The 26,755-nt window shown below is 39.7% G+C and overlaps 2 protein-coding genes across 2 annotated transcripts; one reads left to right on the forward strand and one right to left on the reverse strand.

Annotated features, from left to right (window-relative positions):
* Positions 1–6,215: 6,215 nt before the first annotated feature.
* On the reverse strand, positions 6,216–15,481 carry LOC121301055. The gene is made up of 5 exons (XM_041230155.1): positions 15,385–15,481; positions 14,045–14,743; positions 12,224–12,426; positions 10,185–10,316; positions 6,216–8,265 (listed from the first exon to the last, which is right to left on the reverse strand). Exons 2-5 carry the CDS (start codon positions 14,598–14,600, stop codon positions 7,384–7,386), a joined length of 1,773 nt encoding a protein of 590 aa, XP_041086089.1. The 5' UTR covers positions 14,601–14,743; positions 15,385–15,481; the 3' UTR covers positions 6,216–7,383.
* A 462-nt stretch (positions 15,482–15,943) lies between these two features.
* LOC121300966 (RNA-binding protein with serine-rich domain 1-like) lies at positions 15,944–26,426 on the forward strand. Its single transcript, XM_041230002.1, has 7 exons — positions 15,944–16,019; positions 20,524–20,676; positions 23,869–24,054; positions 24,169–24,271; positions 24,545–24,698; positions 25,175–25,316; positions 25,432–26,426. Coding segments are annotated over exons 1-7 (846 nt in total). The 5' UTR covers positions 15,944–16,017; the 3' UTR covers positions 25,538–26,426.
* Positions 26,427–26,755: the final 329 nt, after the last annotated feature.

The following is a 26,755-nucleotide window of genomic DNA, read 5'->3' on the forward strand; positions in this document are numbered from 1 at the left end:
AAGGTCCACTGCACTTCGGAAATAACTTTTATGATTGTATAGATGTCAGTAGTATATATACAAACATTCCACATTCAGAAGACTTAGAAAGACTATGACTATTCCTATCAAGAAGGGCAGAAATCGATCTACCACCTCCGAAGCATCTCAAAGGTCCGTCCCTACCTTTCCTTCCCGGATGCAGAGATGTATTCATCTCCTCTCGACTCAACTACTGCAACTCTCTCTACGTTGGTCTTCCGTCACGCACTATAAACAGACTGCAGATGGTTCAAAATGCCACTGTTAGGATCCTTACCAGATGTAAAAAACATGATCACATTACGCCCTGTCTTGCCCAGCTGCACTGGCTACCTGTAAAGTTCAGGATTACTTTCAGAATGCTCCTGCTTGCCTACAAGGCCCTTCATTACACAGGTCCAGAGTATCTCTCCAACCTGCTGACCAGCTATGTCCCTGCCCACAAGCTGATGTCCTCTGACTCAGGCCTGCTTATTATACCCAAGTAAAAGTGCACCACACTCAGAGAGCGCTCTTTTAGCTTCATGGCCCTGACTCTCTGGAACTCTCTCCCAGACGATGGAAGAACTTGGGAGATGTACTTTCACATTCAAAACTAACCAAGGTAACCAAGATAAAATGTCCATGTATATGTTGTTGAAAGTACAGGACCTGTTTCCTTAGCACGAGAGTGCGATTAGATTTAAATTCCCTGCTAGCAAAATATTTTAAGAAGCTAAACATACAGCATCTATGTCAAGATTTATGGTTACAGAAAAAACTAGGATGCCCACCAGAGGGGGTAACAAACAAAATGTATCGTTATGCTGTGAAGCTTTCTTGATTTTTACTTTGGACAGCCTGAGCCCTAAGGGACTCAATGATAAATATGACTTAAGCTGCTTTCTCCCTGATAGATACATTATTGGATGCTTGTGCTTGACAATTGAATGATTTAATTAATTAATCACAGGATTTATTTGGATATGTGCAGCCATGAATATTTTTTTAATACGTTTGGAAAACATTTGAAAATGTGTCATTATAAAGTAAAATCTACATATTTTCAAATATCTGTATTGTAACTTAACAGTATTGTTTGCAAACATCATGATGACTATTTGAATTGTTAATTTTGAATAATTGAATCACTAATTAACTAATTTCGGTCATGTGTTAATGTATGTCTGTCTATTCACTGCAGCTTGCTGTTTGGCCTAAACATTGCTCTGTTTTTAACTTTGTTCTTTTTAAATAATAAAGAATGGAAATTTGATCTACAATCTATTATTATGGTGTTGCATCTCTACTTGCATGAATCATGAACAATACTGGGATATTTAGAAGACTGCATCCAAAAATGGAAATACTGACAATTATATAAAATAGTCTCTTTACGATATAAGCTACATGTTTTGGACTTGAGAAATAAAAACAGAAATGAGAATGTATTGGTTCTGGAATTTATTTATACAAGACTGAAAGGTTGCAAGAAGAAAACAACAGAAATCCGTCACAGGTCAAAGTCCGAAATGTATACAGAAGAGTACAAGACCCACAGTTGCCTGCAGTTCACTGTGCTGTCTTGAAGCAGTGGGTGTTAAACTCTAGCCTGCTGGGTTTTAGAATCAGATCTCTGTGGCTACTAACTTGTCTATCTATCTATCTTCCATTTATATAGCCCCATTCATGTGTTCACATCACCAAGCGCTTCACATAAAAGGAACAAGGGACAGTTCTAACATTTAAAAGCAGCTCTGAAGAGATGGGTTTTCAGTGGCCAACCAAACGAAAGTCTGCAGTCGGATTTCATCTGGGAGGGCATTCCAGGCTTTTGGGGCACAACAGCAGAAAGCTCTCGAGCCAAATGTTTTGATATTAGCTCGAGGAATCTGTAGCATTCCTGCACTCAACAATCGCAGTGTGCTTTGGAGCATGAGGGACAATTAGGTCAGTCAGATAGGTTGAGGTCAGATCATGAAATGACTTATATACCAGTAAAATAATTTTATAGTCAGTGCGGGACTTCTCAGGGAGCCAGTGTAGAGACTTAAGGACAGGGGTGATGTGCTCAGTTGATTTTGTCCTCGTAAGAACTCTAGTTGCAGAGTTTTGAAGCAGATGAACTTTTTTTTCAAGGTGCAGTCACTAACACAGTAAAAGAGAGAATTGTATGGATAAGGCACCTCTATCAATGCGCATTCTGAGATCATTTGTGACTCTCAGAAGGGCAGTTCCTGTGCTGTGACCCTTTCTGAAGCCAGACTGAAAGACTTCGAAAAGGTTATTGTTATAAAGATGACGACGGAGTTGGCTGCAATTATCCTTTCGATGACCTTGGAAACAAATGGGAGATCAGATACAGGGCGAAAGTTGGCTAGGTCATTTTGAGGAAGCGAAGGCTTTTTTAGTAACTGAGTGACTGCTGCACTTTTTAATTGGACTGGCCTGTATACAGTAGATAACGAGATATACTATTATGTATTACTGAGCCCAAGGAATCAAGGCAGTTTTTTAAAGCCATGTGGGCCATGGGTCTAAACAGCAAGTAGTAGAGAGCATCTTCTGTATTTTCTCCACTACTACAGACCAAGTAGGGAGACAAAAGGCAGTTAGCGGAGATCCAATAGATGCCGGGACAATTGGACTAATGTGATCAGGTCTAGAAGGGGGTAGGGTGGTGCACATTATCGTTATTTTGTTAATAATTCTGACATAATTCAGGAGATGGGACGAGAACAGAGAGAGTACCAAGGTTCTTATTAAGGATCCCATCAATTGTCTTAAATAAAGTGCCTGGATGGTTTTTCCCACTTCTAATTATATTTGACAAGTAGTAAGTCCTTTCTGTGCCAAGAACTGAACAGTATTGGTCAATATGCTGCTTCCAGATGTCAAAATGGATATTAAGATAGGAGTCCCTATACCAACGCTCACGTTTTAAAGCTTTCAGTTCATCAGTACACTAAGAGGGGCCTGTGGGTTAGGGTGATGTTACTTGAGCGCCAGTGGCGCCTAGTTACCTCCGAGTCAGGGGACGCACAGATAAGGGGGGGGGGGGTTTAAAACATTTTTCTAAGAATGTGCAATGTATCTATTTGCCTTACCCATAGCATCTTAAGGTCATCAATAATCTCTTGTAAAGGGATAACATTTACAATACTGTTGTTTAAAGTATTTTTCTTTTTTTTTGTATTCAGTATGATTAGCATTACAGAAATGGGAATTTTTAACATGATTTCTAACATGATTTTCAGCTTTAACATCACAAATTAACACTGACTGTGAATTAAAGCAAACACAGGTTCATAAATAACAGTTAGGGCACTGTCAGAATTTAGTGATTTTAGTTTTTACCATTTCAAAAAATACAATTAGGTTTAATTAACTTATGTACACCGCAGGCGCAGCGAACAACACAAAAGTGTAACTCTACAACAGGCTTTTATTTTTTCCATTTGGCTTGAGTTTGCGTGCATGGGACTGAGAGTCATTTTTTATTGAATTGAAAAGATAGTATTAACTTTAAAAATGGATTGTATAAGTAAAAAAAAAAGAAAAAAAAAACACTTTTTTTTTCTTTTTCCACTCCAACAAAACAAATGATTGCATTTTGTTGCTCACTATGGTAAAACAAACAAAAAAATACCTACAACAGGGAACTAACTGACTTACTTGCAACTTTAGAGCTTTTTTTTTTTAAATTTCTATGCCTTTTAGCTGAGGATTTTCCAGTTGTAAAAGTCCTTTTTGACATTCTGAAAGACAGTTACTGTATTAATTAGGTAACTTTGCTTACACAAAGTGTTGTGTCTCATTTTAAGTTACCATAGCAACAACCAGCAACATTGTATGTATATACACACACACACACAGTGCCTTGCAAAAGTATTCAGACCCCTGACCAATTCTCTCATATTACTGAATTACAAATGGTACATTGAAATTTCGTTCTGTTCGATATTTTATTTTAAAACAATGAAACTCAAAATCAATTATTGTAAGGTGACATTGGTTTTATGTTGGTAAATATTTAAGAAAAATAAAAAACTGAAATATCTTGCTTGCATAAGTATTCAACCCTCACACATTAATATTTGGCAGAGCCACCTTTCGCTGCAATAACAGCTGTAAGTCTTTTGGGTTAAGTATGTACCAGCTTTGAACACTGTGTCGGAGCGATTCTGGCCCATTCTTCTTGGCAGATTTGCTCCAGTTTGTTCAGGTTGGTTGGACGACGCTTGTGGACAGCAATTTTCAAACACTGCCACATACTCAATGGGACTGAGATCAGGACTTTGACTGGGCCACTGTAGGACATTCACCTTTTTGTTCTTGAGCCACTCCAATGTTGCTTTGGCCTTGTGCTTGGGATCACTGTCCTGCGGAAAGGTAAATTTCCTCCCAAGCTTCAGTTTTTTAGTGGACTGAAGCAGATTCTCTTGCAGTATTTGCCTGTATTTTGCTCCATCCATTCTTCCTTCAATTGTAACAAGATGCCCAGTCCCTGCTGATGAGACGCATCCCCACAGCATGATGCTGCCACCACCCATACTTCACTGTAGGGATGGTGTTTCTTGAGGCATGGGCAGTGTTAGGTTTGCGCCACACATAGCGCTTTGAGTTTTGGCCAAAAAGCTCTATCTTGGTCTCATCTGACCACAAAACCTTTTCCCACATCACAGCTGGGTCACTCTCATGCTTTCTGGCAAACTCCAGACGTGCTTTCAGATGGTACTTTTTGAGTAACTGCTTCTTTCTTGCCACCCTCCCATACAGGCCAGTGTTATGCAGAGCTCTTGATATGGTTGACTGGTGCACCATTACTCCACTCCCAGCCACTGAACTCTGTAGCTCTTTCAAAGTGATTGTTGGCCTCTCTGTGGCTTCTCTCACAAGTCTCCTTCTTGTTTGAGCGCTGAGTTTTGAGGGACGGCCTTTTCTTGGCAGTGCCTGGGTGGTGTGATGCAGCTTCCACTTCCTGATTATTGATCCAACTGTGCTCACTGGGATATCCAAACACTTGGATATTATTTTGTACCCTTTCCCTAATCTATGCATTTGTATTACTTTATCTCTAACTGCTGTAGAATGCTCTATGGTCTTCATTTTCCTTCAGATTCATAGCCTTACCAATGATCCTTCAACAGTGGGATTTTTATCCAAAAAATGTGACAGCAACTTTAATGGTTCACAGGTGGAGGCCAATGGTAAGGTAATTGTGTCCTCGTTAGGGCAATTTCTTTCATCGGTGCAAACTGGGAGCTTCCACAGCACAGGGGTTGAATACTTATGCAAGCAAGATATTTCAGTTTTTTATTTTTCTTAAAAATATTTCCCAACATAAAACCAATGTGACCTTACAATAATTGATTCTGAGTTTCAGTGTTTTAAAATAAAATATGAAACAGAACGAAATTTCAATGTACCATTTGTAATTCGGTAATATGAGAGCATTGGTCAGGGGTCTGAATGCTTTTACAAGGCACTGTATATACACAGCTAGCTAATACTCTCTGTCCTTCAAATATGTAATCTCAAACATAATGCTCTACTGCCAAATGAAACAACCTGTTCTTATCAGCAATTTAAATTTTTGGTTATGGCTCCCCTTCAGATTTTATCTTCAGTTTTTCACTATAATCTAGCATGGTAAATGGAGTCTTAATCAGCTGATCAATTGCGTTATCCTGCATTTGACATTTGGCCCCTTCTCAAGACAAGCAGCAAAATAAAACAATAACAACATAGTGTTTCTTACCACTGATGCAATCCAAAACAAAATGAAGCAATTTCAATCCTCACTCCTACATTAACTGCGCGATACAACTGCATACAGCAGCACTTTAGAAAGGAGCGGGAGGATGTGGGTCGCTCCTCCAATTAAAACCTGTGCCCAGATCACTTGATCTACTAGTGGGAGTGCTGTGTTTCAGACAGACAGGAGTTCATCATCTGAGGCAAAGCCTCCTTTGGACCAGAACACCACCTGCCACTGCTAACACTGTAAGCATGTGTCTCTCAGCAGCCAGAACTGCTGTTCATTTAGGAATGTTGAATCTACAGTTTAGGTTAAAATAATTTTGTTCTTAAATTTTAGCCAATAATTGTATTTGACTGAACATTATTATATTATAATGCAACACAACTATATATATATATATATATATATATATATATATATATATATATATATATATATATATATATATATATATATATATATATTTTCCTTTGAAAAGTTGAGGAGGCTCTGCCCTCCTTGCCTCCTCCAAGGAGCCTCCACTGGTGAGCAAAGAGGGGCTGATAATACTAGATAGATTGAGGCAATGTATAAAGATCAGACCCAGTTACCAACTCAAAGAGCCTGGCTGGCTCAAGCAGCCGGTTGGATCTATAGGTTAGTCCAAGTTAAATAATGATGCTTTCACACTTCATCAGGCCAACCAATCATATAACTCTTTCATGAGTGTTTTACCATAACCTAGATTCAGGTTCCTTTAAGAACCTTTTCTAGGTAATGCCCTTACATCAAAACTGGATGAATGCTTCTCAAGATACAACTAAATATTGTGATACAGTCAACTCTCATTTGACAAATTTTACAAACACATTTGGGGGAAAAAAAAAAAAAAAAAAAAACAGAAACAGAGATCTGGATAATGTGAATGACAGACTCAGAAACACTGTTAGCCTTTTCAGTCCAGAAACTGAAGAATCCTTGCATTTGCTTTACAGCACATGATTACAGTGTATACTACTGTATTGTTGTTTGAAGTCTAACATTGAAATTCCTTTGAATGAGAACTGAGGTTACTACCTACTTTTTCTGGTCTGCGAGTTCAGAACGGATAGAGTTTACTGTAAATACATATGTGAATATGTGCAGTCGTCTCTGCCATTATGATCCAGTCACCTGGGAAATGTATCCCTCCAGGGGGATAATGAACGTTAAGGTCCTGGTTGAAATAATAAAATGTCAATGTTTTTGCATTATTGGCACAGGTGAATATGCAGGCCAGGGTCCTGAAACACAGAATCAACAGGATTCAGTGAGGCAAAGACTAATCGGAAAATAAGCCATCACTGAGGATGCTGATTTAATGACAACGAAAGGTAGGCTACATGTTTTATAGTCTGAGATGCTTTTTCTTTTTTTTTCTTTTTTTTTTTTAAGTACAGCATATTGAAATATCACGAAAAGGATTTCCAGCCCAATGTTTCTAAGACACTGTGGTCATTTCCAATCAAAGAGCTAAAAGCCTGAATCCTTTACTGACAGCTTGGACTTCTTCTCAGTGCCAGTGACAAGTGCATACATCATGGCTCTAATGTTTAATTAAAGAATACAAAACCTAAATACATAGATTCCTATAGGTTCCATCAAAATAGCTCAACTTTAAAGATGTTAAACTGAGTGTCGGGGTCTGGGGGCGGGGCGGGGTCCGGGCTGGTGGGAGAGAAGTGTGTGTGGTCTGGAGGGGACAAAGCCATACTGACTGGGGGGAAGCATATTTGGCTGAGAGAAGTGGAGTCTGAGCTCTGGTAGTGGTTATGCTCGTGAGGGGTGGCGTTTAAGCTCAGTGGTTTGTATTGAAGGTGGCCGGGTTGGGTGGAGCTGCAGCTGATTGGCTCATATTGTCTGGAGGCATGGTCGGTGATGTTGTAGTACCCTGAGGGGGCGCCGACTGGCTTGGTGTGAGAGGGGTCTGTAGTAATGGGCGTATACGGTGCCTGTCCAGGAGCGGGGCTCTCTGTGCAGGGGGCAGGGCTGGGAGGTGCTGGTCTGAGGCTGGTAGCCATTCCCTGCAGGGTGCTCAGGATCTGCCTCTGCACCTGGGTTTGCTGCGCCTGTTCTCTCTCCAGCCGGCCCTGTTGCTCAGTCAATAGCAGGACGACGTTGCTTAGTGTCCTCAGCTGGGAGTTCAGATTCCCCAGTAGCTCCAGGACCGCACTGCCACCACAAGGCCCTGTGCTGGTGTCCATGCAGGGTGTGAGGTTGGCTCTTGCACTGGCAGGGAGAGCAGTAGTCCGTTTGACAAGGTGGCTGGAGTCTGTGCTGGGGTTGCTACTGGGCTGGGCCTGGGTGCTCTGGGCCTGGCCTGGACCTTTGCTGCTCTGGACGCTGGCTCCTCTCATCATGGAGGCAGGTGATGCGGTGCTCACAGTGGGGCCACGGCTGACACTGGAAGAAATGGACCCCTGGAGACGCTGCTGGGGGGTGCTGTAAACAAGAGGGCTGTTTTGCACTCCTGTCACGGTTACCTGGGAGGGTGGGAGGGCCAAAAACTATGTTTAAAAAAAACATACAATGAATTATAAAAATAATAGTAATACAAATAATAAAAAAAAGTTATATTAAAACTACTTATTTTCAACTACAATGGAAACTGAAAAATCACAGCATCAATAAAAAGCTTTGTATTTTTTTATATGAAAATAAGCCATTTATAAGGGAGTTACTCTTAATCATGCTACATTTTAAAGAGTAATTTTTTTATTGACTGTTAACAAGTAGCATTCTTATATATTACATATTTCCTTTTTAAGGGTTATTTAATATAACTTGAACATTATTAATATAACTTGAACATTATTATTATATTTACGATTGCTGTTTTTCTGTGTGTGTGTGGGGGGGGGGGGGGGGGGGGGGTCCTCATGTTTTCTTCCCTTTAAGAATTTGACTGATCCCTGCTAGAGATTTAGAACCAATAGTAAAATTGTTTTAATGTGTTTTGGTGCGTGCAGAACGAAGAAACTGCATGCAATCGAGGGTGCAACAATTTAAAAAGCGATTGAATCTATAATTTAAAAAACAATAAATGCAGGACACACTATTACAATCACTATTTGTAATTGTATAATTGTATAACATTAATAAAGACTAGTCACTTATTAAAATGTTGCACTCTTGTTTTAACATTCTTCATTCAGCATTTAATGAGAAACTAAAGCATATGTGGTTGTTTCACATTAAAACCTCAAATTAAAATGATGTTACTATTATTACAGTATACATTTTATAGGGTGGTCTGGTCTCACTAACATCTTATAACAACAGTGCTTTTAATCTGCTCATAATATAACTGCTTGCATGTATTGAAACAAAGTTAAATTTGTTTAAAGGCACTTTTACGTTATGTAATAAAATATTTCGTTAGGTTTTCCTATAAAAAATGTAGGTAAACTGGACAAAGGAAAATTAACACACTGCAAGTCGTGCATATTATAGACAGTGTAACACTGCAGTCTCACATAAATAGTCAAAAGGGCCAAAATGATCAACTGGCCGTATCTTCTGATACTAATATTTTAAATAAGGTTTAAACAAATCTCTTTTAAAATGTATTATTTTTGTTGTATTGTAATGAGATAGATTAATCAAGGCTGCAGCTGGCATGTGTCAGTACAGTATTAAGGTAGTAGCCAATGAACCGCCAGCTGCTCTTGTCAGATCTATTGAATGTGTGCATTCGAGCTCCAACAATAGACTCCCCCTTAAAAACTGCTTCTCATTCCCAGGAAAGATTTGTTTATTTGAATATATTTTGCCCAAGACTTAGGCATCGTTACTTTGAAGGATCCGAGGGGTTTCTGTTCATCACTTAAAAATAACTTTGTCTAATTTCCCCTGGAAGAACAGCAACAGTCCTATTGGTGGATACTTGACAGAGCAGGGGGTGGGGCTGGGGGCCGTGTGTGTGTCTTACGCCAACTCTGATTGGATTTGTTATTAATCATGTTGTGTCAATCACGGCAGAGATTTCATGTTAAAAAAAACAACCCACAGCGTTTTGCTAAAACCTTCCACAAATAGACAACCCGCTTAGAATCACTTTCTCCCGCAAAAAGTAATTAAAAAAAGCTGGCATCCGACAGGCCAGACAGAAGGCTCTTACGGGAGATAGATGAAGAAATTAATAAAATAGCAATTATTTTAAACATGATACGTAGAGGCAATCTTTGACTTTGCAGACTGCAGACTGGATTGCAAACAGCAGGTGGAAATGGTGGTCGAATCTTGGAACAAGACAAGATAATATTGCCACCAGTTCACTCACTTCAGGCTTTAAACAAAATAAAATCATGATTTCGAAAAATACCAAATCAAAACATGTCTGCTTTGTATTTATTTCTACTAGTTGCTCTTGTGGAGGCGTGGCCAGGGGGCTGTTACCTACCGCTGAACTGAAGCTCCCTGAAGAGACAGAGAATCCTGGGGGGAGGTTGGGGGGAGCACTCTCAATATAACACTGCCCCCTCCTGGAAGGCTGACCCATGTGCTGGCTGTTCTGACTGCCTGTCTCCTTCACCTGCAACATGAGACCACAGGGTTTTGACTGTGGACATGCACGGCTGGTAAACCAGGACAATGCAAACAGCATATTTAATATGAACGGCTTTTCACATAGCGTTATTTTAGCCATCTTATTTTCTTGCATAAAAGAAACATTAATATCAGCAGGGATTCAGACAAACATTTTATTTTAGGAGTCAACAACAACTTGTTATGATACTAAAGTCATACTAAAACAGCAACTTAGTTTGTACTCATAGTCTATTAGTATATTACCTTATTCTGCTGAATCTGTTAATCTATGCAGCTGATGACTACAATGAAAACAGCATGTTTATTTTAGATATGTTGCAAGCACATTGTCTAGATCTGAGATATTTCCAAACCATTCTTTTTCATTAGCAGTGACATGCAGGTTTTCTACTGCAATCAAGTAACCTGCACTCAATTTCATGTTTAATTCCCTAAATGTTTTATTTTTTTCTCTCAGCAGTTACTTCAGTAGCACATTAGTCTGGCTACTGTGGTGTCAGGTTAAGCGTACACATCCTAACTACAGTCCTGAGTGTTTCTATGCTTTCTGCTTTCACCGTTCTTCAAATGGTCAGTTCGAAAAGTAAGCTCCTTTTTCCCTGCAACAGCTGACCCTGCCTTAGTACAAAACTCACATTTACAGCTCAGCAGCTAACTAGGGAAGCTGCTGCGCAATTAAATCACTGTCACACTCCTGATGGTAACAATACCAGAACCCATTCTACCTGGGATAGATGTGGCTGCTAAAGAAGATGCAACTACAATTTGACTGTTGAAAGACAACAACTGATTTATTGGAGTTCATAAAGAAAACTTTTTTCAGCTTGGTACGGTAACCTTTTCACTTCCTTTTTTTAATTCTTAACATTTTTGCTGCGTTTCAAATTATTATTATAATTATTTTCTTTCTTTAAAGTTTTCAGGTATATTATTAATGGCACAAGTGCAACACACAACCCTTAGTTCATTTTTATTTTTGTCTGGACTTTCATTGTTCTTACTCTACATTTCTTTAAAGCAACTGTTCAATAAGGTACATTATAACAACAGTACTCGCACAGGTTTGGTCACCATCCCTCCTGCTGGGGTTACTGTATTTCATTTTTTGCTGGTGTTAACACAACATTTCTGTATTGATTTAGTTACAGACCGACGTCATAGTGCACTGAGAAATACTGACACATGTTTTTAAAGAGTCATCGACTCCTAAGCCCAAAACGACAGTTGCCAAAAAACATTTTTAGTCGCATTTGGAACCATTTTAGCCACTCTGAATACATAAAACTTTTTGCTGGGCAGGATTTTTTTCAGATATTGGGATGGAATGCACATCCCAAACAGATATCTAGAGTCTTCACGACCTTGGGAGTCAGGGATGTATCTTATGAAGCCAAACTGACAGAACATTTTTCTCCAAAAACCTATGTGTAATTGAGACAGCTATAAGGGTCTCAATCACTCACCTAGGTAATCTCTTCATTTAAAAACCAGCAGGTTTTTAGTATAAGCAGAGGAGTGATTGAAGCGAGAAGCTTTGTGCAGAGTTATTAGGTAAATATTGTGAAGTATTGGAACCAATCAGAAAATAAACTTTTGATTTGACCAGGCGGAAAAAGTATTTGTCTGTCCCCATTAGTACGGGAATTTTGTTGACTAGACTTGGTCAAATTAAGTAGAAGACAGTGCTCTAAAGAACAGGTTAGGATTGTTTTGTATAACCTGTGAAAAACCTGTGTGCAACAGTGTTTTAAATTAATTTAAAGTGTCTGGAGTTTTATTCTTCAAGGGAAAGACTGAGTTTTGTGACAAGCAGTAAACAGAGTACAGGGGCTGCTTTATCACAATATCAATAACCTTTTTGCAGTAGTTGTGCAAAATATGTAACTCTACCTTCATCTTGTGAAGGATGGCCTTCTCGACCAGCCTCTTGCGGGCGATGAGGGTGGGGTTCCTGGGCTGGGTGAAGAGGACTCGTCTCCGGTTGGTGGCTGCCAGGACTGCTTTGGAAATGGAATTGGCAGGCAGCGCATTCCCTGAGCTGGGTCCCTGGAGCTGTGGAACACTGCCAGTAGCCTGGGGGCCTCTCTGTGGAGCTGAACACACACACAGAATGTGTGAGATGTGCAATACAACACAATGCAATGCAATGAGATTATTTTGTGTAGTACACCTGTTTTAAACAAAAGCACTGTAAAACAGGTAAAAATATGTAACATGCCAGAAAGTTCCTATTGAGTGATTTAAAAGTTGGTGGTATTTAGATTCACCAACAACATGATCATCTGAATAGACCACTGTGCATTGGTATATACTCAGATATCAAACCTGTAAGATATTTAGGAGCCAGTTGGATGAGTAATTTAAAATTAGAAAACAATTTTGAAAAAAACAAAAACATTAAAAATGTAATAATGCAAAATCCAATAAATAGGAGAGAAAGAAAAGCATAAACCCAGGTTTCTGTAAAAATCTGACTGCTCCTTGGTGATTCTACTGTAGCCCTTAGCAAACTATGCACAATCAGCACTCACCCTGGCTATTGATACAGAAACTCAGAAGAGAATAATATCCACAACAAATAGTTATCTTATCAAACCAAACTACAACCACACAAAACAAAACTTCTTTATATGCAATGTGATTTTGTTACAACTTTGTGCAGAGAGGCACAGTTCAGTCAATGTGGTATGGTTTATTTTTTATACAGTATACTCTTAAATTAGGATGTAGTCAGAAACTAGTTAAGATGTTGTCCGAAAGCAGGTTAAATGTAGTCAGAAAACAGTGAAATGTAAAAAAAAAAAAAAACAGGAGGGCTGGATGAGTACTTCGTGGAGTACGTTGATAAGGCTAGATTCTGTTTTCCTGGTTATCACAGATTGCACAATTTCTGTGAAATCTACCCATTCCCATGTAATAAAATATATAGTTCCCTGTGAAAATTCCAGTTTCTGAAAGAATACTGCAAGTATGCATACAGCAAACATTTGCCCAGTCACAATCACATTTAGGAACCTAGCAGACGGTTTAGCTTGCTTCCAGTAAATTACTGAACACTTTCTTTAAAATGTCTTCAATGAAAAAGACATCAGGTGCATCAAGGATCCAAAATATTTGTGCTAAAGGTCACTCTGTCCAGTACAAGGAGGGAACATTTTATCTGTCTGTTATTTTTATTTATGTGTTTTTATTTTTATTGTTTGATAATTTTCTGATGTTGAAAATAGAATGTCTTTAAAAAGTGGCCATAAAGCTGAGGGAAAACAAAGCCACGTTTTCAGGAACAGTGGCTTAAAACCTGGTTCCAGGAATCCAGGAGACCTAGTTTGAGGCAACTTTGCTGTATCAAACCCTTGGTGTGCCATGCAGTGCCCTGAACCTAGTCTCCTGAAACCAAGTTCCAAGCCACAAAGTAGCTCTGTGTTCCATGGCTTAAATGAAATATTCTGCATTTTACCATTTACTGTTGTTCAGGTAAGTATTTAAACATTTGTTGTAGAATAACTGTAGAGAAAATTATTTTAAATGTGACAATGCTATTTTTTCCTGCTATAATGCATATTATGTTTAATCATTAAATACCTATTTTAAGACTGTGAAATAAGCCATTTTTTTACTGTGAAAAATACAGCTTGACTGATTGATCCTTTAAATTTGTGTTTATTATTTTAAGTATAAGGAAAACTAACTAAAAATGAACCAAGTCCCTACCTGGATTTAGAGGAAAGCTCCCTTTGTTCACAGCCCCAGACACTCCCTCTCTCTTCTGGAATCCGAGGCGCCCCGAGGTCTCAGAAAGCGAGGTCACACTCACAATCTTTATTTCCTCCTCCTTCCTCTCCTGTGCCACCCCCTTCCTGCTGCTGCCACCACTGTCTCCAGCTGTACTGGGGCTCCCAGAACCAGAGGGGGTCCCAGTGGGGCCCGTCCCCTGCACAGAGCCTTGTCCCCGGGCCTGGCTTGGACCCTGCTGTCCAGTGGTCCTGGGGTACCCTGCAGTGGACCTGTCCTGCATGAGGCTCCATAGCTGCTGGTCTGCCCAGCCGCTGCCTCTCACTGCCACCCCACTCTGCGTAGGGGAGGCCCCCAGACCCCGTTCCTCCTGCTCTAGCTTGATCTTCTTATTCTTCTTGAGGAACAGGTAGATGGTCTGTGCAGACACTTTGATGTTGTCCAGTTCCAGGACGGTCTTGATTCTGCGGAAGCTCAGGCCTGCTCGCCGCAGTTCCACGATCCTCTTCTTGGCTGGCTCGTCCAGGCGCCCCATGACCCTGTGGTTTAGTTGTGGGTTGTCAGGCCCCAGCACACTACAGCTGCTACCGTTCTCTCAAAGGGGTATCAGTTGGAGATGCACTTAAATGAATGCTGTACTTCACATTCCCCAGGTTGAATGCACTGTCTCCAGACTACCTAGGGAGGAAAAACAAATCAAACAACAAAATGTAACATCACCTACCTTATGTAAAATAATCGTCGCTGTGTAGGTACAACGTCTAATTTTTCTGTCTACAGTATATATTGGCCGCTGGCTCTGAGAAAGTAGTTTGAGTGAAATTATCCAGCAACAAACTCCCATCCCTATATACTTGCTTTCCTTGAAATGGTAGAATATGTCGGGGTCCAGTTCTACATGTGAGATGTCGTAACCATATTACACGTGTATATAATCTTAGGGTTTTAGCTGACAAAATACAAGAATCTACTAAAACAGGTCCCGTGCACAGCACCATTCACAACGGCGTGGATTACTGGTAAAACTTGGGAACTGCCGATTGCGAACTGAAATTATATCTAATTATTTAATCCACGTAAAATGCTTAAGTGGCCTGCTTTATGTTCCCTTGGGGGTGGGGGCAAAATATAACTTGTACACCGGCAGCGCACTGACTCTTTCTAACGACTAACAGTATAAACATTTTACATCGACGGCGCATTATTATACAGAACACAGCATGTTTTGATGACGGATAAGGCTACGTTACATGCTGAGCAGCATGCATGACATGTAACAAGTTTAAAATAACCAACATAAATAATTTATATTTCAGTACCTTCCCTGTGTTCTTGTGTTGTCGTGGTAGCAAGTGCTTCTGGGAACGAAAGACAACAGCACGAAGGATGCGGAAAGAAGGCTATCGTTAACCCTTTTGTTCTCCTTGTTGGAAATATTGAGAGAGAGAGAGAGAGAGAGAGACTTGTCGTTAAGAGCAAGCCAATAGTGCATATAGTATGAAGAGAGCTATGGCATCAATTTAAAATTGAAATGACTTGTATTAAATGAATTTACCAGTACAGCGTAAGCAATATCCCAATTCTCTTGCAAAAATACAGTTTAAGATAATTTAATTTGGAGTATGGTTTCAATAAAATATCTAATATTTATGTAGTGAAATTAATGTAAGTGGTTATTTAGTTTTAGTTAGAATTAGTATATTTTCGGTATACTTAATCATAATCCGTTACTCTACATTTGTGCATTAATTGGCCACATTTTACTGTAGAATTTGAATAAAAAATATATAGAATCTAAATATTAATCTGGGCGGCGGAGCCAGGGGGCGCTGTGTGGCGCTATAGCGAAAGAAATTATCTTGCACTCCATTAATTCTGTCGTCAGAGGCTTGTATGTCATCATCAGTCAGCGTCTGCTGAGGATTGCAGGACGTTTGGTCAGTTGAGCAAAGATGTAAGTTTGTTTTTATTATGTCAAGTACAATCTGTGTCCATCCTTTGTGTTACAGGGATAAAATAAATCGCAGGTGGTTTGTACCAGTAAAAGGGACCTGATAGTTGCTGGGGTTGCGTTTCTGTTTGATTTTGCGGTTAGTCGAAGCCCTTTTGATGAATGAAGACAATAATAGCAATACAAATGGGCTTGGTGTTACGATTATTAACCTGATGGGCTAAATCATCTTTTCTGACACGCACTAATGGATTATTTGTTTCTTTAATTAGTGGGTTGTGTCCGCCGATGTAGGCTACAGTTTGTACGTACGTACGTTTTTATGGATTTATTTTTTTTAGGAAATATCGCAACCTACAGATCTTTATTTTCGTATTTTTTTATTAGCTTTTAAAAACTGAATTCTAAACTATGCTTTTCTTTAATTTTTATACACACGAATTGTATTTCGATTTTCTTCTGTCTTGTCCTGTGCAGCGCTTTGATATACAGTTTGTATGAGAGGCGCTGTATAAGTAGTGTTGATTTATTAATACGCGTCCGGGATTGTCTGGACTTGCGTATTTATTTGTGTCTTGGTTTTCATGGAAAAAGCAACCTAAAAATAAAACGTAAGGCCCATTTAGTTATAGTCAGGCCCAATATTAAGTCTCCGAGTGATAGGTTAACAGTTTAATACAAAAGCGGTGTTACTACAAGTAAGGGTTAATTGGAAGAAGTTGTTTCACAGTATTAAAAAAAAAAGTAAATAACTTCCAGTAGACGTCATTGTATCTGACAGAGGTACAGTAGCTCTCAAAAATATTCACCCCTATGGACTTTTCCACATGTTGTTGTGTTACAACATGGAATCAGAATGGATTTAATTAGGAGTTTTTGCCACTGATCAACACAAAGTCCATAATGTCAAAATGAAACATAAAATCTACAAATTGTTCTAAATGAATTACAAATAGAAAACAGAAAATAATTGATGCATAAGTATTCACCCCCTTTGCTATGACACACCTAAATAAGCTCTGGTGCAACCAACTGTCTTTAGAAGTCACATAATTAGTTGAGTGGAGTCCACCTGTGTGCAATTACAGTGGTTCACTTGATTTCAGGTTAACCTGTTAAACCCCTAGCCCCCCCACAGACAATTTCTGCCTGGAGGGCTATGGTCTTAAATAAATCACATTATCTTCCAAAGTATAGACAGCACAGGCATGGTTCAGGGCTTGAATTCAAGGTAACCCCTTTGCCATTAGGACTAAAACAGATTTTTAGATTTCCGATTTGATAGAAGTCTTACTCAGTACCACACTGGAAGGATATCTCCAGAAACAAAAAACAAGAAACACTTTTCGTTAGTTTATATTCTGTTGTCATTTTTTCACCTTGTAGCACATGAAAAGAGCCAGTTTTTTTTTCCAGTGCTTCCCCAACATGTCTACTACACTGGGTAAAAATGATTGAATAAATGGATCAAAGTCTACATGTGTTTTTACAAAGCTAGGCCCAAGGGTCCCCAAACCTCTCCAAAAATGAATATTGTGTAAATCTTTATGGCCAGTCATACACTAGTTTCTTGAGTAAGTTCTAAAATGGAGGTTACCTTCTGGCACCTCACATGCTATACATTGCTACATGAATTAGATTTTGTAATCCTCTTTTTTACTTCTTTGTCCAATATTTCATTCAAAAGGTGGCCTTTTTGGAGAGCTTTGGGGTGCCCGAAATGTATGCATGACAAATACTATGTTCATATGCCACAACTGTCAGGCATATTGCTGTCACATAACTGTGTGTTTGTGCAGGAGAGTGTAGCTACTGAATTTTTTGTAGCTTTGAATTTTCAGTACCTGACTGTATTTTTGTTACTTAGTTGAAAGTGTGTAAATGTCAAGAAGCAAAATAATTATTTTTTTTTTTTTCCAAAATAAAGTGGTTACACTCATTCAAGCACTGCTGACAGGTGAACATATGTTGATTATTGGATAAAGGTGTCTGCTAAATGTCTATAATAATAATAATAATGAGATTGCAGACACCTTGGCTGCTCTAAATCAGGCTGCCAGACTGAAAACACCTCAGTTACTTTCATCTTTACTTTGATTGACATGTGGCAAACAAAGGAACAGAGTGAGTGATTGTTGGGGCAGGCAGACAGCTTAACTTGAAAGGCTAAGAAACCTACACCTTCTCTAGGTGAGTAACATCACTCGTTGTAATAAAAAATGTAGTGTGGATCCATTATACTTACAAATCCTGAAGAGGATCCTATCCATCTTGAAATGTTGCTTTACAGACCACGAATCAGCGCTATCCAACCCAGAAAGTTGGTAATTTTCGCCCTCACTTTCACTGTTATCCATCTCCTCCACAACTTTTGGGATGCTTTGGAACACTGCTTGCCATTTCGTTTGTTTTTATAAATTTTACAATTTGAAAAATGATCAGAAAACGGTAAGAAACCTTGATCCTATGTGCGTAATGCTGCACTCTCGCTTGCAAATATGTGCCTTGTTTACATACGAACATCGATTACTCTTCAATGGATTAGGCTACAAACAAAGTCAAGGTATGATTAGACAGCTTGTGACCTCCCCTACAACGTGATCCGGGAGATTTCACCATCAACAGATACATGTAAGGCCAGAGCAGTAAACGCACAGCTGTCGATCGGAGTAGTTTTTGAACCGTGAGGTACTAGACACACTGCGAAGGGAATATCTCGGCGGTGAAATGGTGAATTCGAAAAATTCCTTCGCTGTTTGACGGTAGGAATATTTGATATCAGTTTTTTTTTTTTTTTTTTTTTTTTGCTGTTTTGCTTTTGTAATAATATTAGATGTTTTTTTAAATATAATGTGTAATTGCAGTACCATGTTCCACACTCAGGACAGGGGGGCGTAAGAGGTTAAAAACACTCATCTCTGGGAGGTCCCACAGTTGGTTAGTACATTTCCCAACAAAAACTACATCATGAAGGGGAAGGAACATTCTAAGCAAATCTGGAATAAGGTTCTTCAAAAGCACCAATCAGGGGTAGGAAATAAGAACATTTCCAAGGCATTGAATATCCCCTGGAGCACAGTAAAGTCCATTATTAAGAAATGGAGAGAATATGGCACAACTGTGAATCTGAAGAACAGGCCGCCCTCAAAAACTGAGCCTCCGGGCGAGAAGGGAGGCCACCAAGAGGCCTATGGCAACTCTAAAGGAGTTACAGTCTTGCACGGCTGAGCTGGGAAACACTGTGCATACAGCAACAATAGCCCAAGTGCTTCACAAAACTGGCCTTTATGGGAGAGTGGCAAAAAGAAAGCCATTGTTTGGGGGGGGGGGGACTCGCATCAAATCTCGGCTAGAGTTTGCCAGAAGGCATGTGGAGACTCTGAGACCAAGTGGAAGAAGATTCTATGGTCTGATGAGAAAATAGAGCTTTTTGGCCTCAACGCGAAGCGCTGTGTTTGGCGCAAGCCTAACACTGCACATCATCCTGAGAACACCATCCCTACCGTGAAGCATGGTGGTGGCAGCATCATGGGGATGCTTCTGTGCATCAGGGCCTGGAAAGCTTGTGAAGATTGCTGCATTCATTTTGCCCTCTAAGTACAGAGAAATCCTGGAGGAAAACCTACTGAAGTCTACAAGAGACCTGGGACTTGGGAGAAGATTAATCTTCCAGCAGGACAATGACCCCAAACATACAGCCAAAGCCACACTGGAGTGGCTTAAAAACAAAAAGGTCAATGTCTTGGAGTGGCCCAGTCAAAGCCCGGACCTCAATCCAATTGAGAATATGTGGAAAGATTTGAAAATTGCTGTTCACCAAAGGTCCCCGTCCAACTTGATGGAGCCTGAGCAATTTGCAAAGAAGAATAGGCAAAAATTGCAGTGTCCAGATGTGCAAAGCTGGTGCTGCCAAAGTTGCCTCTACCAAATATTGACTCAAGGTGGTGAATTCTTATGCAATCAATTATTTTCTGTTTGCATTTAATTAATTTAGAACAATTTGTAGATTTTATTTTTCGCTTTGACATTATGGACTTTTTTTGTGTTGATCAGTGTCAAAAACTCTTAATTAAATCCATTCTGATTCCATGTTGTAACAAAATGTGGAAAAGTCCAAGGGAGGTGAATACTTTTGAGAACCACTGTATTAAGTAGCTCTCCATGTGAGCCTTAATTTGGATTCTGCATTATTTCCACAAGCCCAAATTACAGTAGGGTTCGTATAACAGTTTCTCAACCAGTAAGCTGCCTGCTAACTTAGTTATCCAGCTATTCAAAATTTTCTGTTTACTAGATGCTAAGTACAATTATAAGTCTCTGCTGTTGTAATCATTTGTTTACCCAAGTAACCAGCTGTAACACAATGATTGCACTAATTTCCTGTAGTAGTTGGCAACCCCAGTGCATTCCTGCAAACCTTTTGTAATCTTTATTATTTGAACACTTGTATGTTCAGGTAAGCCCCTTACCATCACCGTAACTTTGCCTTTTTCTCTTTTTTGCACAGGGCTCCATCACCCACAAAACGAAAGGATCGCTCTGACGACAAGGTGAAGGAGCGGGGGAAGGAGAAGGTGGGGGTGAAGGAGGGAGGGGAGAAGGACCGTGGCAGAGAAAAAGGACGCAAGCGGCGCAGTGCTTCAACTGGGAGCAGCAGCAGGTAGATGTTTAAAGACAATACTCTTCTTGTGTATTCTCATTTTGATTGGTTAATAAGCTGGTCGTGCCCATATTCACACCTCTGACTGAAGCATTAATCTCAGGACAGACACTCTTATTTGAATATTCATCATTCCTCATCACTGAAATGGTCGTGTACTGACAGGATGGGAATTTTAAATGTATCAGCTCAAAAGAAGTGGTTAAATGTTGAATAATGTGTGGAGCCAGAGTAAGGGTGGATATTATAAAAAGGAAGGGGTTTGGCAATTGCTTCCAAGTAGTTTTTCTAATTGGTCCAACAGAAAGATTGACACTGGTGCAGGTTTTATTGTCGGTCGATCTGGAGCTTCAGTGGTGCACTCTGATCATGCTGTTGTAGGCGTGGTATGGTATCCATTCCACGTGGTAAAGTTAATGACAGGCGTTTTTTCCATCGTTTGTTATATATTTAATGAAATGGCATCTCCTAAACAAAGGAACGAAGCGAACCCACGTTTGGAAGTATTTTGGGGAACCGGACGAGAGAACCATGGTATATAAATAATTATGCCAAACAAAATTGTCGTACAGCAAAAGCACAAATTCAATGCATCGCCATTTGAAATGAAAACATTTCGAATTACTGTGGATGGAGTTACTGATGGCAGTAAAAAGCAAACATCCATAATATACAGAACACTCCAGATGGCGACTGACATTTATTTAGCCCTTAAATCTCTGTGAATACGTATGACAGGATTTTAAAAGGACCCCCCCCCCCCCACACCACCACACACACAGTATTAATTCCCCCCACACATAAGTGTAAATAAATTATGTATGAGAACGCATAAGTGTAAATAAATTATGTATGGGCTTTAATTTCCCAGTGCGCTTTGATGCAAATCATTGGTTTAAAAAAAATAAAATAAAAAAATCAATAATTTCCTTTATCTATAGTTTGGCACCAATCCCTGAACAGTAGAGTTAATATGGAGGCTGTGTGGTCCGGTTGTTAAAGAAAGGGCTTGTAACCAGGAAGTTTCTGGTTCAAATCCTGGCTTACTCACTGACTCACTATGTGACCTAGAGTGTGACCTCCTTGTGCTCTTGGGTGAGAGATTGTTGTAAGTGATTCTGCAGCTGATGCATAGTTCACACACCCTAGTCTCTGTAAGTCTGGTTAAAGGTATATGCTAAATAAACTAATAATAATAATCAGCTTTTTAGTTACTGAGAAACTTGCTGTTTTGACTGAGACGTGGTAAATTATCAGTGAGAAACCTTTGGCCACGCATGAACCCTTTTAATATATTTTTGCTGCATTACACAATTTTGAAATAATATTCCAACACAAGTATCTCAACAATTATATTCTTAAATAAAACAGACATGTACATTTAATTATGTACCATTTGTGTAACTTGGGAATACATATCATTAAAAGAATATTAACAATACACAACAATAGTACTATCTCTTGGGATGAAACAGGTGATTGAAATAGGTATCCCCATCTATATGTTGTGTGGTTATTTTTCATCACCTTTAGCTTTACCCTTCCAAATGCTTTGCCAAATGCAGAATATCTGTGCTGACTGGCTGTGATGTGTCTCTTTCTGCGCGTGCACTACAATACGGGACTGCTCACAAAATAGCATTTTTCATAATTATGTACTGTCAATTTAAAAACGTTGCCATTTTCTTCAAGACCTTGGGCAAAAATGAAATTTACTTCAAACATTTGAATTTAACAGCGAAATATGGGACAGCTAGATTGACTTTTGTTAGAAACATTTCTCCTGAACGCTCTCTGTCCCATAACCCTTAGCGCAACGTGAAGACTGAGTCGAGTATCTTGGTATATAGAATGTCTTTGTCCGAGTGCACACCAGCCATAACACGACACAAAATTGACTGAAGTCATCTACAAAATTGAATAATGATAATACCTGCTCTTTGAGTTCTGTATTTTAATTCAGTAAATAAAAGGAAAAACTTTAATTGAACGAAGAAATCTAGTCTTGGACATTGTTTGTACACGTTGTGAACCCGGCTAAACTTTGCCGGCTTACACTGTTATGCTGTCTGCTTGTGCACAAGCATTTGCCTTTTATTCTTGGTTGCGTAATGGACCAGAGTTCGGGTAATTGAATACACAAAAATGTTGCAAACTGTGTATTCAAATAGGAAACTATTCAAAATTCCCATCCCTGGTAAAAAACACAATTAAAACAATATTCATAATACAAAATAACAATCCCTCTCGGAGCGTTGTCGGTTGTGTAGCCTCTCCCAGGTCAGTGCAGTCTTGCTGAGTGATACCAGCGAGTCCTGGAAAGATTGTGAATGGCATTTTTGACCTGAACGCATCGGATCCCAAATAAGTTGGACAATTCGATCGCGTATCTGGGTATATATATGGACATCTTACTGTGAGACTGGGTATGGCATAAACAAAATGTTGAATTCACAACAAATAAAGCTGCTGTTTTATCTGCAAGTCTGGGAAACTTACGCCAAACAAGGCAGAATGTTCCCTTTTTTCACTGTCATAATGAAGCCTCTACCCTAAATATTAGTCTCCATAATTACTTTCTTTGATTTACTAATTTCAGCGCTTTCCTTTTGACTTATTGGTTGCTTAGTTGTAGAAAACCCGATTTTTGTAAAAGATTTGCCATGTCACGGGAACGAGTACCAACACAGCACTTAGGTACGTAGTCTCAGATTCTGGCTGTACAACAAATATGATGTGTGGTGGGAAAGTTAGGATTAGTTCGTAGTTATGTTTTTAAAAAATGGTTTATAAATTAGTTTTCTGCTTTTTGGCACACTGACCCATTTTCCTGGATTCATGAATGAAACGTGAAGCCAGGTTTCGGTCTCACATGAGAGAGCTCTGTGTGTGAGTGTGTGTGTGTGTGTGTGTGTGTATGTATATATATATATATATATATATATATATATATATATATATATATATATATATATATGTGTGTGTGTATATATATATATATATATATATATATATATATATATATATATATAATTTAGTTTCCTCAAGAAAGCACATATAATATTAACAACATTTTTATATATATATATATATATTTTTTAACCTCACTGCACTGCACAATGTCATGCATTTCCATAAAGCTATGTGCTCCTATAGACCCGTCTACACCCAGCCTCTTTCTTTGTTCCCCAGGTCTCGCTCCAGCTCCAGCTCCAGTTCCAGTTCAGGTTCCAGCTCTGGCTCCTCCAGTGGCTCAAGCTCCTCGTCTGCGTCCAGCCGCTCCGGCTCCTCCAGCAGTTCGCGAAGCTCTAGCTCCAGCAGCACCTCGGGCTCCCCCAGCCGCCGGCGCCACGACAACCGCCGCCGCTCACGATCCAAGTAAGCAGAAATGGGTAACATGTAGTCCTGTTGCTCTAAGGTACCAGTAAAAGCTTTCTGATGTACAAGTGCACGCTGTACAGCTCCCTAAATACAATGATTTTGTTTCTGCAGGTCCAAATCCCTGAAGAGAGAGGAGAAAGAGAGGAAGAGGAGGAGTCCAAGCCCCAGGCCCTCCAAGGTTCACATCGGCCGGCTTACAAGAAACGTCACCAAGGTGAGTCAGGCAAGGGGAGGTGCTGTTGAAAACATCCACGAGTTTGAAAGAGAATTCTGTGATTGCTACTGAAAGGTGCTAGTCTTTAGCAGAACCCACTCAACCTTTTTGTGCAGTTATTACCGTAGGCTTGTCTTGTGTGATTGTTTAATAAGAGCGTTAATGACACAATAACACTGTCTTCAGTTTGTGCCTCAGTTGTGTATTACGTCCTGAGTGAATGAATATAATCAATGTTTGGTAAATGGTGAATGTTGTCTTGTATTGTTTTAGGAGCACATCATGGAGATTTTTGCCACTTATGGGAAGATAAAGATGATCGACATGCCCGTAGATAGACTCCATCCCAACCTGTCAAAGGGTTACGCCTATGTTGAGTTTGAGACCGCAGATGAAGCAGAGAAGGCACTCAAACACATGGATGGAGGTACCTTCCTGTTGCTTCCTTGCTGTCTCCTTCCACCTTCCTCTGCCCACATGCAGGATAATACCTGATTACACCAGGAAGCATTTAAAGACTGTATAGTATTAGCAGGGTTAAATACAATACATGCTTGTATACCTTGGTGTTCATGACGTTCACCGTCGTGTACTATAACCAGTAATTATCACCCAGAGGGCATTTATGCCTGTTGACTTGGAGGAGAGAGATACTGGAAGTGCCTGTATTTGATAGACTTCTATATATAGATAACCACTTGTACTGTAGTGATGAAACTTGTCTTCAGTGCAAGTTTCAAGTTATTAAAAGCATCAGAATCTGGGAGGTATAATGGAGGCTTCTTTCAGTCCAGGCATTTGAAGGTACATACTGTGGCTGCTATTGTGTGAAGTGCTCATGTGTTCTGCATTTCTCTGGCTTGTGACTCTTGCTGTGATCTGGACCTGATTTGTTTGTTTTAGGTCAGATAGATGGTCAGGAGATCACAGCGTCCGCAGTGTTGACACCCCGGCCTAGGCCACCCCCTCGCAGATTGACCCCCCAGCGCAGGATGCCTCCCCCGCCCCCCATGTGGCGCCGCACCCCACCACGCATGAGGAGAAGGTCAGCCAGCCTTGTCTGCCCTTAGATGTGTTGGACTTAATGTTGGAGTTTAATTTGCTAAACGTTTAAAGATTTAACCATGTTGAAGTCCCTGACTTTGTCCTCTGTATTGCAGGTCTCGCTCCCCGCGCCGCAGGTCTCCTGTACGGCGGCGTTCTCGCTCCAGATCCCCGGGCCGCCGACGCCACCGCAGTCGTTCCAGCTCCAACTCCTCCCGCTAGAGCCTCATCACCGCCCTCAACTGGACACGCCTCACAGCTGCTAGTGAGACAGGAGCCAGGACAGTTCAAATCTCATATCCCAGCCCCCCCTCCATGGCAAATCCTTCTAATGATCCCAGAGGGTATCACAGTGATTTTGTTTACAAAGATTACAAGAGGCAGATTGAGAACAAAGCCTGAAGATTTCCATGCAACACCATGCTCTCGCGCATCCAGGATATGCCATCTACTCGCTTCTGATGTTTTCTTTCTTTCTTTTTAAATTTTTTTTTCTGCATAAATGAGTAGTGCTAATTATCCCCAGCCATTGTCACAACTGGAATTATATTGCGACCACAGTTGAAATGGAAGCAAATGCAGGTCAAACAGCTCCCCATTGTTAATTTAGTGGAATTGTGTACCCTCTGTGTATTTTCTTTAGGCAGTGAAAGCATTGAGAGAAAAAAATTAGACTTAAATATTCTCATGCATTGGAAGTTGTTGCTGCCTTGTGTGTATAACCTACGAAACACTTAAGTAAAAGTATGTATTCCATGTACTGAGTCTACACGCCTTTTCATTGAAATAAGCCCCTCACTTCCACCTTATTTGAAAATCATTGGGGTTTTGTATTTTTCACTGCTGTAATATACAGTTGTTTTCAATAGATTGTTTGAATCCAGGGCAGTGGAATAATCCAAGCCATTAATATAAATCTATGTTTTTAAGTACCAGGTAGTACTGAAGAGTGCTATAAAAGTAGGAAGGTGGTGTTTGCTAGTTATTGATTTCATGTAAAGTGTTAATTTTGTTTTTAATAAATCTGTCTACCACAAGAAGCTGAGCCTATTTCCCTGGTAAAATATAAACATTTGTAATTTATTTTGAAAATAAACTGAAATTCTAATGAGTTGTGTTTTCTAAGAGCCACATTTATGTTCTCTAACACTTTAATTGTAGGCTTCAAAATAGTCCAAAAATATAATTAACTGCAAAATAAAAAGGGCATGTGGGAATGTTAAAGGGATGCTAACCAAGATTTGAAAATATTATTCTTAACAATTGAAAGCTTGTTTCCCCTCTTCTTCTCGAAGATCCCTTGGTTCTTTGCGTGTATCTTGTACTTGCATTTGGAAAATGCATCCAGGTAGGTAATCCCATATTGTAGTTTAAACTCGCTCAAAAGGTCTAATATCAATTAGGCCATGTGATCAGTGGTGACAGGATCCAACAGGTTAT

Source organism: Polyodon spathula, chromosome 26 (genome assembly GCF_017654505.1).
Source record: "Polyodon spathula isolate WHYD16114869_AA chromosome 26, ASM1765450v1, whole genome shotgun sequence".
NCBI classification, from domain to species: Eukaryota; Metazoa; Chordata; class Actinopteri; order Acipenseriformes; family Polyodontidae; genus Polyodon; species Polyodon spathula.